Here is a 14,209-nt window from a genome sequence, read left to right as displayed (position 1 = left end):
TGCCTACAGTGGGTGGTTCTTCATTTCCCCAGTCCTTGCCTTTGCCTTCTTCCTCATGAGTAGTGTGGCTGCAGTCTTTGCCAGTGAAGACTGAGGCAAAAAACTCGTTGAGTACCTTGGCTTTGTCTCTTTCCTGGGTGACCAGTTCTTGACTTTCCCTTTGGAAAGGGCCCACATCTTCCCTAGTCTTTCTTTTCTTGCTGACATACTTACAGAATGATATTTTAGAGTGGGGTTTTTGCTACCATTTTAGTTTAATTCCATGTATACTTTATCTTGAGAGATTTAAATGCAGTTTAAGATAGAACTCAGATAAACCTATTAGTACCAGAAGCAGATACCTCCTATCATTAACCTCAGACTATCAAAGTCCACTAAATATTTCCAGACCCTGTTCTAGAGGCTGAAAATGCATAACATTTATTGCTTTTCTAAGTAACACACACACAGAAAAACTCATTGTGCAATATGCTACTCAAGAACTATATGTCATATATAAAGGAGTCCATTCAGAAGAGTTTAAGTGTAGCACATTTAAAAGGAGACTTCATATGACATGCAAAGTGCTTTTTCCTGTGCAACTTCAAGCCAACCATTAATCCCAGATGGAATTATAAGGCTTTTCCAAATTGATTCATTATAACCATTCAACTTCCCCAACTCTTTCTTCTGCTAACAGAAAAACTACTTTCCCATGCCTAATCAGCATATGTGAGAATCCCAAAAATGCTACTATAGAAGATTCATGTAGCTCCTGGTTTTGCACAAACCCAAATTACAGCAAACTGATAAATCCACAATGTATTTTCCCTGTGGCTTTAGCTACAACACATGTGGAATAGTCTTGCCTGCCCTTACAAAGGAAGTCACACAGTAATAGTCCAGTAAATATGATATAATAAAACTGAATTATGAAAGCTTTCGTTGTAAATAAGCATGTATTGAACATCATAACCAGAAGTCAAGTAACAGGCAAAGCATTGCCAGCAGGTTGAGGTGATCCTTCCCCTCTACCCAGCATTGGTGAGGTCACATCTTAAGTACTGAGGAGCCCAGCGCTGGGCTACTCAGTACAAGAGACATGGCCATACTGGAGTTTCTCTGATCCATCCACCCCTATCCTGACCTACATATGAAAACCCTAACACCCTATTAAATCAGTTTTCTTAAACCATTGCTGTGCAAGGCATTTCCTAGAAGATAAACTAAATCCTCTCAAACTAACTGAGGAAGTAGGAGACAATCACAACCTACTGCTCTAGGCACTTAACTGCAATATTGAAACATGGTGGTTCACCTCCTTAAGTGTTCTGCCGAGAGCTTCACGGGGCAATTTAGTGTACATAAAACTAAGGATACATTAAATATTGTTCCATCAAAGCTCCAAACCAGGATCATCACAAACACTGTTGCTGTATTATGTGTTATAGCAGATAGATGAGAAAATTCTGATCTTTTCCAATCAGTGAATAAATGTCAGAGAAACCACATCAAAAAACCCCTATCATCATTGAAATTAAGATTGCACAAGAAGTATAAGCTAACCTTGGCTGAATTTTCCCCAGTTGAATGACTTCACTGATGACCTTAAACCATACACTAGTTATTTTTGTGCATTAGAGAATCATTTCACTAAGCTTTCAGTTTTAGGGTTGTCTGGAAGATCTGGCCCATTGCACTGTGAAAAAGTCTGGAACCTCTGTAACATGACAAGATTTTATACTCACCTTTCTACATACAAAGTAGAAAAAACAGGGAAAATCGTATTTCAGTACAGTAGATACGTATGAATATGCTTGTTTGCCCCAAACATATAGAAACTGTCTGAAGAACCTTTGGATCAATTTTCACAATGTTGCAGGTTATCCTAAACTTTGCACTACCACTTCCTATCTTTTACATGGATGTCCAAGTTTAATTTGGGTTACTCATCTGGAGAAAAAAAAATGATGTTTTTTAAAATTTGAAGACAGGCTTCATTAGCAAGTTTTTTGTGATCTTGCAATACATTTGCATCCACAGTTGAATTAAGAAAGAAAACATGCATTCTCCCTAGGAGAACAAAGACCAGCAAGAAAAATCAGTTGTAAAAACCCAACTGTGCTCTAGAAATAGGGTACAAAACCATATGAATTTTTCTAGCCTCTTTTTCATAGGCAGTCCCTGGAATTCCACTTTTCTATTGAATAGTATTTTCCCTTGGGTTGCAATGTGTGCATACTGAATTAAAAAGTTCTGTCTTGTCATGCAACTTATCAGATAACAGTCACTGCCTCAAAAACCTGGCCAGAGGCCTTCCATAAAAATATAGTAACTATTACTACTGAAATAATTTCCAGAAATGCTTACCAAAGCATCTACATGCAGAGCATGAAGAATGGACACGCTACTAGGCTTGAGAAGGCTGAATTCCCAAGTACATGAAAACCTCACACATTTCTTTGTGAACAAGTAAGAGCAAATAAAGCTTAATGAGATCACAAATACAAGTATGATACAAAACTGCAATGAGAAAAAGCAAATCCTCCATGTAGGCTGTTAAATTTATCATTACCTTGGCTTGTAGTCGGCCTCCTAGTGTTGACCTGGCATGATAGATCACAATGAGAACATCTCCCTGGACTGTTATGCCTAGTGGAATTACTGCTTTCCCATCTTCAATTTTAAACTCCCTGAAGAAAAACCATAACCACAGTTTATTTCATTTTTAAAAAAATAGTCCATGATGTTATGTTTAGTTTGGTTTCTCCGAGGCCTTCAATAGCAACTCATAAAAGTCTGCTTCGGGTTCTGATTACAGAGAAGGAATTAGCTCTAAATGATTAAAACTCAAAAGCAGCTCTAAAAACGGGATTAACAGTTGCCTACAGCAGAGCAGCAGACCTATTTAGACCTATAGTTCTCAAATCAAATAGGGAAAAACATGTCTTCAAGGAGCCGCTAGGAAATACAAGAGAGATGGTATTAAGAAGGAAGCAGTTCAGGTGCAAAAAGAAACTGCAGCTGCACTGCTGTGATATGTTAGGACTCCCACTGAGGGATAGTGGTAGTAAAAAAAAGATGGCAAAATGTTATTACACCCCACAGCTGTTTCTGTTCCTGCTGTCTCCAAATTCACTGAAGTCCTTATGGGGCTTGGATTTATAGGAAAGCTAGAAGAACTTTGGTATTCTCTCATCTTTCCTCTGTCTGTGACTATCCGCACCTAGTACTGCTTGTACCATTTGCAACACCGGTGCTGTATTGCAACAGCAGACACCAGTGCTGTACAGGTGCTAATAAGCACTCCCCTTACAGATACTGTGCTTGGGGGATCCTTACTGTTTCCATGACTGAGACATGATGTTCAGTTCAGTACACATACGCTAGGGATCAATCTTCCTAGTTTATATCGCATGGAGTGAGAGGAAAAAGGGTCTTGCTTACCTCTGCTTCCCAGTGCTTACCTTGCTTGCTTACCTCTGCTTTCCTGTGTCAGCCCCACTATCAGTCCCACTTTCTACAGGAACAGATCCAAGCTGCTATTATAACCACATTGTCTCTTCCCCACAATTTACCTTTCAAGATCAGCTAAAAGGGACAGAGGAGCTGTTCCAGACAGTAAAGATGCTTTCTGCTCAACTGGCACATGCAAAACCATGCTTTCTCCTCACAGTAAGGACTTCATATTTAAGTTTGTCTAGAAAAACATAATGTGCTATTTCAGTGAAATTCATGACCTGTACTTACTTCATTTTGTCATATTCCTGGGAGGTAGTGGTTACTCTCTCATCTCCCACATAAACTTCACAAAAAGGCCTGCAGCCATTACGCTGCTTACTGAAAAGAGGAACTGGAGTCATAATGATTGATCTCACAAGGATGGGCTTGCTGTGAGGAATAATGGGTTCTTCAGCCATCATGTCACACATGTATTCAATGTATCTGCCAAAGGCAAAAAGATACTTATTTAGCCAGAGAACCAAACACTAAAAATGGGTGAACACAGAGTTTGAGTTACTTCTGTTCATATCCAGACACTAAGTAGTGACAAGTGGTAACAGTAAAACACTGGGAACACTTATTAGCACTTCCAGCAAGCAGATTTTTAAGTCTGATAGAATTTCACAAGAGGAAAATGAAATAGAAACAGAGATAAATATTTATGAACCCTAGCCAACCCCTCAATTTAAGGACAGCAACACAGTTTCTGTACAAAAGGCCGATTGCTACATCACAACAGGAAAATATACTGCCCAGAAAATTGCGTACATCACTGCATCTGAACTCATCTGCACCTGTGTCCCACCTTCCAGACAATTCCAGATGTTGCTTTAGGCCTACAGCTTTACATATATTCCCTTCTAAACCAAACAAGCCAGTCCTTCCAAAGGCCAAACTACACCTCACCAAGCTAGGAGAACTATTTATTTTGTATCTTACACACAACGGACCCAAGTTGCACAGCAGTTCTGAAGCCAGTAGCTCAAAGCTGCCTAAAGACTTCAAATTTATCCTCATTAATATCAGTTATCTTGTAAAAGACCCATTAAATATATTAAAAGAAAATCTGTCATTTATATTTAAACTAATCCTTTCTAAATCTAACTGTTTTTGTAGGAAACACCCTTACTAGTAGTGTCACTTGCTACTGAGATTTTATTGTTATAAGACCTATCAAATTAAACCAAATTATTTGTTTAAAACATTTGTCGAAGTATATGAAAGTCAAGTCTGCATGCACTCCTTTTAAAAGCAGCACACATTATTACCTAAATAGAAAAAGATTGACAGAAATCATTGTTGGTCTTTCCACAGAACATGCAATATTCTGACACAGTAGAATCGTAGAATGGTTTAGGTTGGAAGGGACCTTGAAGATCACCTAGTTCCAACCCCACTGCCATAGGCAGGGATACCTCCCACTAGGTCAGGTTGCTCAAAACCCCATCCAGCCTGGCCTTAAACAGCTCCAGGGATGGAGCTTCCACAACTTCTCTGGGCAACTTGTTCCAGTGCCCCACCACCCTCAGAGTGAAAAATTTCTTCCTAATATCTAAGCTAAATCTACCCTCTTCCACTTTAAAGCCATTCCCCCTCGTCCTCTCACTACACGCCCTTGCAAAAAGTCCCTCTCCAGCTTTTCTGTAGGCCCCCCTTAGGTACTGGAAGGCCGCAATAAGGTCTCCCCAGAGCCTTCTCTTCTCCAGGCTGAACAACCCCAACTCTCTCAGCCTGTCCTCATAGGAGAGGTGCTCCAGCCCCCTGATCACCTTTGTTAGCCCTCCTCTGGATCTGCTCCAACAGGTCCGTGTTCTTGTGCTGAGCACTCCACAGCTGGATGCAGCACTCCAGGTGGGGTCTCACTAGAGCAGAGGGGTAGAACCACCTCCCTCAACCTGCTGGCTGCACTTCTTTTGATGCAGGCCAGGATACAATTGGCTTTCCAGGCTGTGAGCGCACATTGCCAGCTCATGTTGAGCTTCTCATCCACCAACACCCCCAAGTCCTTCTCCTCAGGGTTGTTCTCAATCCATTCTGTACCCAGCCCGTATTTGTGCTTAGGATTGCCAACAGTAAAAGTATATTCTAATATAGCAAAAAAAGTAAAAGCTATTTTAATAAACTAGTAAACATGGAATAAGTCTTAAACATGTGAAAAAGGATTTTATACTTAAGAAAGCATTCAAAAGCACTACATACCCTTGATTTCACTCCTAACATTTCTTCACTACAGGACATCATTCACTTTTGATAAGAACATCATGAGTAACTTAAAGGCTCACAAAATTCAGAACTACCTTCTCTGCTCGTGGTACATCAATTTTTCCAAGTATTCTGCTGTTCAAACACAGACACTATTGAAATAACTTTTCGTCCTAAAAAGCATCCTGTAAAAACTGTAGCATATTCACAATTGCAGAACTACTTGCTTCAACAGTACCCTACAGACAGATACTGTACCTTTTATGAGAAGGCCAAATGCCAGGAGGACAGCGTTTCATACTGAACATATAAACTGCAGCTTCAGCAGTAGTGAAGAGACGACAGAAACACAAAAAAGAACAAACTACAACAGCAGATGCTGCTCTTCCATCCTACAAAAAAAAAAATTTGTAACTTTGTTAAACCTAGTGGAAAAAGCATTACAGAAGTTACTGAAGAACATGCTATCTCCTTATTTAATGTAATAAAATCCAAGGTCTAGTGCAATCATTAGATTTGAAGTTTGTATCTGAATTAAATGTTTTCATTTGTTTTTCACACAATACAAAAGAAACTACATATCTGCTGTCTCAAATATGAACAATCATTTTAGCTTAAGACTGAAATTTTCAATTGATGTTTACTACCTTGCTGTCACTAACACCCATTTTTAAGTTTGTTTTCTGGCTGCTACCTTAAATCCCCGTTCAGCGCTATTTTTGGCTGATAACTATGGACTTCTACAAGAGAAGTCTTATGAATTCAGAAGAAATAAGCCATACTAAACTCTTTAGTCTTCTGCGAAGAATAGCTTGCCACAAAACTAAGACAAGAAAATTAAAACACTGAACCTCTTTCCACATGGACCACAGCTACACATATCACAGACTCATCCCTATTTTATAAAAGGCCAAAGATTCAGAAGAGGTAATGGTTGACAGAACATGACCTCTCAAGTTTTTTTGCTAACAACATGGAACAGATTTTTTTATAGTAATTTGGTGTATGAGTATAGAAATGGGGAAGAAGGAAATGTTTTTCCTCAACTTGTTTTAACAGGCATTTCCTTCAAAGCTAACCATCTATTCTAACCATTACTTAGACCAATAAAAAGAAGGTCTGCGACTATCATAAGAGCCAGATCTTTAAGGATCAGTTCAGCAAATCATTATTATTACTGCTGGTGTAACTAACAAGCCAAATGATTTCCAGAAGTCACTAAACTAAACTAGTCTATGATTCTATGGGCTGGACCCTGCCTTTTGGTTAAATTTCACATAGATGGAACAAAATCACGGTCCCTACCCTGTGATGCCTGCACTTAGGACAAAATATTAATGAATAAAAGGGAAGAATGAAAAAACATTGTTCAGCATGACAAACAGTAACTTATGTACATTTGCATTACAAAGCCACTTCCAAATTAAAGCACCACACTGAGGGGAAAAAAATTGTACAAAGAGGTGAGCAAGTAAGTCACAGCAAGCCCTTTGCAACTGTGGCGTAAAGGCAGATTAACAAATCATCTTTTAAACTGAGTGACATTCCATATAGACTACTATACCGTATCAAAGGACTGGTTTTAAATGTTTTCCAGAAGCATCATATGTATTGTAACTACTGTCACGTTTCATTACTGCACAGGAAAATAAGAATGTCAAAATTTCACACGCAATTCTCTTACACAAACATAACAGTAACCTCATGTTTTCAGATCTTGAGCATAGTAATTATTCTTTAAATTCATTTTCCCCCCATGTTTGACATGAGGTGGCTCTTTGAGAGTTTTCTTGCTTTTTTGGGCTATATCTAGGGGAATGAGAACAGTGGAAGTTACACAGCAATCTGCTGCCAGCAAAAGCAAGTTCCACCAAAGGTCTCATAGTCAGTTTCTGCAATTCTACTGATAGAAATTAAATTCCAAATGGACAGTAGTGGGAAATGCAGTGTACATCCAGCTGTCACTCCAAAAACAAGAACAAAAAAATAGAGCAAACACTATAATAGTAGAGCAGATTCTTTCTCCCAAATGCTGCTTTGCTTTAATCCCTCCTATATACTGCCGTCCATGCTACATGCAAGTAAGCAAGGGCTACATTACCCTACCAGTTTGCCTAAGAAGAAAATGTATGCAAATAATTTTCCTAAAGACATAGCAGGCTGGAATTGCCCTGTGGCCTCACAGCAGAAAAAGCCAGCAACATTCACAAACTCACTAGCATCCTTATTCACAATTAAAACCTGGATAAAGCAAAGCACTTAGTATTTCAACCAGTTTCTTACAAGGCAGTGCACAATGCAAACATTTTTCTGGTCTTGTTTCAGCCATAAATGCATGTTCTTGCATATGCTATAAAGATTCTGAAGATTTGGTGCTCGTCTTGCTGGCCAGCCACATTCAGAAACCTGAAACAAGAGAAACAAGATTACATAGTCACATACATTTGCATAGCACAAACCTTATGTAAGAGGCAAATTTTACACTTCAATAGCACCTTCAGGTAGACCTTAAGCAAGATGCTCAAGAAAAGTAGTCTTACAGCACCACTTTATAGGATGAAGCGCAACATAACTCTGCTGTCTATAGTCTGCTGCACTAGAAGTATCAACAACTCAGAACTATCTGAAGTACTGATAGTACTATTAGTACCACCTGAAGTTTTCTTAGAGCAAGGAATGAAGTAAAACAGCTTTCAACTTGATTTGTGCACATATTCTTAAGGAAAATAAACAAACAGAAAGACTTGGTTTGCTTTTACATTTGTTCTTTATTCAACAACCATCAACATTTAAGTGATATTCTTTCTGCAATTAGTGCTACAAAACACTACCAAATAATCAGCTTCACTCCTGAGAGTCTATATTCTTAAAATCAGCTGTCCAGTAAGAATGTAGCATGTGAAAACTGATCCTTGAGCACTTGCAACACCTTAAGCGTAGACCAAGGAAACAACTTACACAGCAAGATTTTTCTACTTCTTTTTAGCCAGGACCACACTTGCTGAATTTAGAAGACTAGGCTTTGCTATCAGCAATGTGTTTTCTTACCCAGATAAAAGAGTTCAAGGGTTACTCTGAGATTAATTACCTGAACTGAATGAGTATCACAAAAAATTCTCAAAGATTGGTTTTGTGCCAAGCTTAGGAAAAATGTCTGAAAGAAACAGTTTCACATACAAATTCTCCTACAGCTTTTCACTGTATTCTAGTATTTTAATTTAAAAAAAAGAGCAGTTTCAGAAAGCACCACTTAGAGATTTAAATTGAATGTTCTTTTGTTAATGAAAGCTTATGCAAAGTTGCCACTGAACGAAAAAAAGCTAAGGCAAGCAGCCCTTTATATTCCTGTTCACCGTGTAGTTCAATGTGGGCTTCAGTAAATCTCAAATATTATAATAGCAGTAAAAGAATTATATTGCAGCATTACAGCTACAAACCAGAAAACAGACTAGAAAAGCAGGCATATTCAAAAAAGCAAGAACTGACTTTTTCTGATTTACCATTTACTTTCTCCTCAAACACTAGTTTTCTTACAAGAGGTATACCATATAATATTACCTTCTTTTCCCTTGCCTATGTTTTAAGCTCAAAATGTTCTGATCATTAGCAGAACAATGGAGAGCGCACCTTTGAGCAACCTATTCCAAGGAGGACTCAAAACCAGTAGAGAAGACTTCAAAACTACCATTAACTCTAACCAAGGTTAAAGAAATTTGTGAAAGTTCCCTACAGATGGCATACTGAAAGAAAGCGAGAATATACAATTTCATAAATGCCTATTAAGCAAAGTGTCAGAATTAAGAATTTCAGAAGCTGTTGTCCTCTGATCAGGTTTAAGGCTTGCCACTATCATCTTTTGCAGGCACTAAAGAAACACTAAGCTTTCTTAGCTCTCATGCAGCACCTAATAACGAAGTCGGTTAGTATTGCTCATTGTGCATCTGGATTTCAGAGATGGACGAGGAAATTTTCCCCAATATATTTAAAGAGTTTGTTTTCCAAGCAAAATAGCTGTCTTATTTTGTTTTTAAGACAACAATGTTTTGTAGAAACTTCCTAAATAATCCCTGCCAATAAAGTGGGCAGGAACTTACAATTTTTTGACAAGGTATTGTAATATCTACTATTACTTCCCAGTAAAATAAAGATTCTAAGACAAAAAGAACATCAAAAAAAAAAGACGTAGACCAGAAGAGTTCCAGATCACCGGTAGATTTAGCTGTGTTCATATTACCATTCACAGTACCAATACATCAGGAGTATCAGCATATAGGCACCTCAGACTTGCATAACCAAAAAAACAGCCCCAGGGTAAATAATTTGCCAGTCACAGAATTTATCATTCCCTAAACAGAGATTGACAGCTTTGCAGTGTGAGGGATAAATCAGTTCACTATGTCAGCCTCACTGGGCTTTCCAGCAATTTTGTGCTACAAAGTGTTGCTGAAGATTTTGTTTTGAGGAACCTGCTGCAAATAATCATGCAGTAGGTGTCCTGCATGATTAAGCTTTGCTTTCCATGTTGAACAGCCTCTGCCTGAACCTCATACTGAACCATATGTAAAGAAGTTGATTGCCTCCACCAGGCAGTAATCATTTTTTTCAGGTGTGACAATACTTTGTCTCATCCAGAAGCTTACAAGGAAACAAAAGGAAGGAAGTGACAAGCTCTAGACAGAATACATTAGACGTACCTCAGCCTGACAGTTTAAGTGAACCTGGATAACTGAAGTAATGCTAAGGATGGCTCAGCAGAATAAGCCCAAAAGGGGTTTCCTGTAACAAATAACACTTCTAGACTTACCCATGGGCAGTCAGTTTTGTGGGAAAAGGGCATGATCACTATAGACTGAAGTGAGGTCTAATGTGGCTAGTGCTAGACAACTCACAACCCAGTAACAGTCTCCACTGATGAGATACTTACAGGACAGCTGAGGTGAATTTAGGAGGAGACACTGAAGTCCAGTATCTTAGCACATAAGAAGCTGTCCTCACTGCCTTGTTATTGAACTAGCCAAATGTCTTCATTTTACTATCAGAGAAATGGGTAGAAAGGCTAACAGGCTCAGCTAAGCTACACCAATATTTCAAGCAGTAGCAACAAGCAGTCAGCTAGGGCTGAGCCACAGGGTAGTCAAATGGTATGTAGTGGGACAAGGAGAAAGTCCAGTAAACAGGTTGTGCAAATCAGTTGCCAAAGCAGTACTACCTTTGATAAAGGAAAACCTCCAAATGTAGGAGAGATTGATATTTTAGTAAGCTTTAATTATGGTAAGTATTCTCCATTTAAATCTGAAACATGTAAGGTACCTGTACGTGGTTTCAAAGATATCATTAGTGTAGAAAACGCAGACTTTAGTCAGTAAGATTAAAGATTAGTCTTTAATCAGTTAAATTTGGACTAAAAGCAAAGATAAACAGAATATAGGTTACTGACAAACAGAATATAGGTTATTCTTTGATCTTGTGATTATACTTACTCTTTTGTCATCTTTTTGATTATGCAGTGTACTTTAACATATCTCACAATAAAAAGCTGAAGGTATAATGAAGACATTCTGTTGAAAGACCTTTTACAGAAATACACAAAAACTATACACACCCTATTATGGAATCTTGAAGGCCTGTATGTTCTTGGAGAGAGATTGTACACAGCATAGTGGCCAGGATGTTTAGAATCCAGACATAACCGCACATCTTCTATGTTATTTTTGATGGCAGATTCTACACCTTCAGCTGGAAAGGACATCACTGAAGACAGAACAACAAATACCAGGTGAAGTATTCACTTTTTCCATATATAAGAACAATTAGAAGTTATTCTTAAGACAGACATAACTATCATACCAGCAATTCTGGAAGTGATGTATGATATATCCAAGTCTCCTTTTGCATAACTGAAACGGAACACATTGGAGTTAATACTGTGAAATAAACGCATTCAATCCATGAGTCTAAAACCCAGGTCTCTCAGGCTACAGCCACCACCATGAATGTTTCATTTCTTTCATCTGTGGCTTGTTACCTCACACTTCAAGGTTTTCAGTACAGAATTTTCAGAATAAACATTTTATTTGAACAGTTATCAGTTGTAACAGAAGCATTTCTGAGGATTTTGTAAAGATGCCTTCAATGTTTAACTCATTCCTCTAGCCCCTGCTCTTACAGACAAACATTAATTGTAGGTAAGGGTTTGAAAGCCTAATAAGGATGTGTTAATATCTTTAGTGGAGGACACCATAATGCTTAAAACAAAGACCATTTGTTGAAACATTACATTTTAAATTATGTAACTCTGGCAGTGACTACCTGGCCTGGATGGCCATGCTGCCCAATTTCTGGATTCCTTATGAACAGAGGGTACTTGAATCTCTTTCCCTGTTTAAATCATTCCTCCAAAAATTCACTTCGAAAACTCAAACAGCAAGCAAGGCATTAATCATTACTCATTGCTTTCTCATATAGTTATGCAGTGTTTTAAAGAGCATCCTTTTTCAAAAATACTCTCCCAGTGATTTTTTTTTTGGTATTTAGGTCCATTCCCTTCTTCACCTAATCACCCACATTATGCCAGTAATTTACTATTTTAAGACCACTGGGTTTTTTTTGTTTGTTTGTTTCCAGGGTATCTGCTATATAGCAGGACAAAAAAGCTCAAGAAAAATACCAAAGAGCCTCAGTGCAGGCCAACACCCACCAAGTATAATCACATAGGTCTGCACTCCTGATTGGCAAAATAACAACAAACCTTACCTACAGAATTTGGTTTAGACATCCCTAATTTAAGTCAGTAGCACATTATCTCCAGAACATCAAAATGTCATCACAAGAGTATGATGCATGTTTAAAGAATGCAGAGGCACTATCAAAGCAAAACTTCTATGTCACTACAAAGTTTTGAGATACTGCTTGAAAGAGCAGATCCAGGATATTGCACTCAAATTTTGAAACATCAAAAGAGAATATTATGCTTTGATTCCTTACTGCTTGCTAGTAAGCATGAAGGAGGCTAGAGGGATTGATTACAAGATTATTCAATTTACAAGAGCAACTCTTCTGAAAGCAAGGAAACATCCTTGCAGTATTTGGACCTGTTGGAGCAGATCCAGAGGAGGGCTAACAAAGGTGATCAGAGGGCTGGAGCACCTCTCCTATGAGGACAGGCTGAGAGAGTTGGGGTTGTTCAGCCTGGAGAAGAGAAGGCTCTGGGGAGACCTTATTGCGGCCTTCCAGTACCTAAAGGGGGCCTACAGGAAAGCTGGAGAGGGACTTTTTGCAAGGGCGTGTAGTGAGAGGACGAGGGGGAATGGCTTTAAAGTGGAAGAGGGTAGATTTAGCTTAGATATTAGGAAGAAATTTTTCACTCTGAGGGTGATAGGGCACTGGAACAAGTTGCCCAGGGAAGTTGTGGAAGCTCCATCCCTGGAGCTGTTTAAGGCCAGGCTGGATGGGGCTTTGAGCAACCTGGTCTAGTGAGAGGCTGGATCTCTATGATCTTCAAGGTCTCTTCCAACCTAAACCATTCTATGATTCTATTTATCAGTGTCCTAACAATGATAATGACCCAAGGTTTCAAGAGAAACGGAAAAGACCACAAGGAAGTTCAAGAGTCTCAGGAAGTTTGAGGGTCTCACTAGACAAAGCACTAAAAAACTCAGCCTTGAAAAATCTTGCATAAGGAGGTAGACAAAATGGCCAAGTAAACACTATTTCAAAATTATCTGCACCTTTAGAAGGACATAACTTCATCATGTTGCTCAAGCAGCCATGCAGCTAAATCATGCAGCCAAATTAAGGCAAAAATTTACATTCAGAGCTAATCATGATTTCTAACTAAAATTAGTGATGAGCATAGTCCTTTACAAGTGCCAAACGTTATTTGTTGCTTACACCCACCAGCTTCAAGCAAGAAAACATGCAGATCATTCTAATGATATAAATATCTTTTAATATCAAGATAAAGAATCACCTAATACAATAGCCTGAGAACAAAGAACCATTATCTCTTCAATGCTGTAACACTGAGGTTAAGTAGCAACTTGAAACAAGCACAGAACTATTAAGAGGAAAAAAAAAAAAAAAAAAAACCAAACAAACAACAGTCCTCACACCCATTCATTTGGTAACACTTTCAGATATTGACTTCTTACTAGGAACACCACTCAATTCAGCTCTGTTTTTTACATTTGTCTAAATTAAAATGCAATGTTATTAGAAGCATGGATCTCACCATACACACATTGCTGAAGAAGTGCAGCTTGGTATGTCAACAACAGAGCACAGCCAACTCAAGGTTGCTGTTTTGCAGGAAAAAGTCTGTATGCCTGTTGGAGCTGAAAAACCTTCAGACCTCAAAAAGCATCAAAGCTGGTCAGAGGCACAACAGCAAGAGATGGACGAGCTGAACAGAGGTATGTTGAGGCTGCATGGCTCCAGACTGAGTTATCAGGCACACACAGGTACATTTGTTGGAACAAAGTTCCCTTCTGTGCAGATGCTGCTCTGTCATATCAGGCCCCTTCAC

The 14,209-nt window shown here is 38.6% G+C and overlaps 1 protein-coding gene across 1 annotated transcript in view; it reads right to left on the bottom strand.

The window, feature by feature from the left end:
- GAK (cyclin G associated kinase) overlaps positions 1–14,209 on the bottom strand; it is a gene marked incomplete at its 5' end in the record, with an annotated part of 76,387 nt that overhangs the window by 23,508 nt on the left and 38,670 nt on the right. The window contains 6 exons of the mRNA XM_082497487.1: positions 2,555–2,672; positions 3,730–3,924; positions 5,944–6,077; positions 7,969–8,091; positions 11,288–11,436; positions 11,533–11,582. Of these exons, the coding sequence (XP_082353613.1) occupies positions 2,555–2,672; positions 3,730–3,924; positions 5,944–6,077; positions 7,969–8,091; positions 11,288–11,436; positions 11,533–11,582 (769 nt within the window). The remainder of the gene's footprint in view (positions 1–2,554; positions 2,673–3,729; positions 3,925–5,943; positions 6,078–7,968; positions 8,092–11,287; positions 11,437–11,532; positions 11,583–14,209) is intronic.

The sequence above is a fragment of the Vanellus vanellus genome (genome assembly GCF_965231255.1).
Source record: "Vanellus vanellus genome assembly, chromosome: Z".
Classification (NCBI taxonomy): Eukaryota; Metazoa; Chordata; class Aves; order Charadriiformes; family Charadriidae; genus Vanellus; species Vanellus vanellus.
Note: the sequence above shows the minus strand (reverse complement) of the source record. Positions and strands in the feature narration are given on the sequence as shown.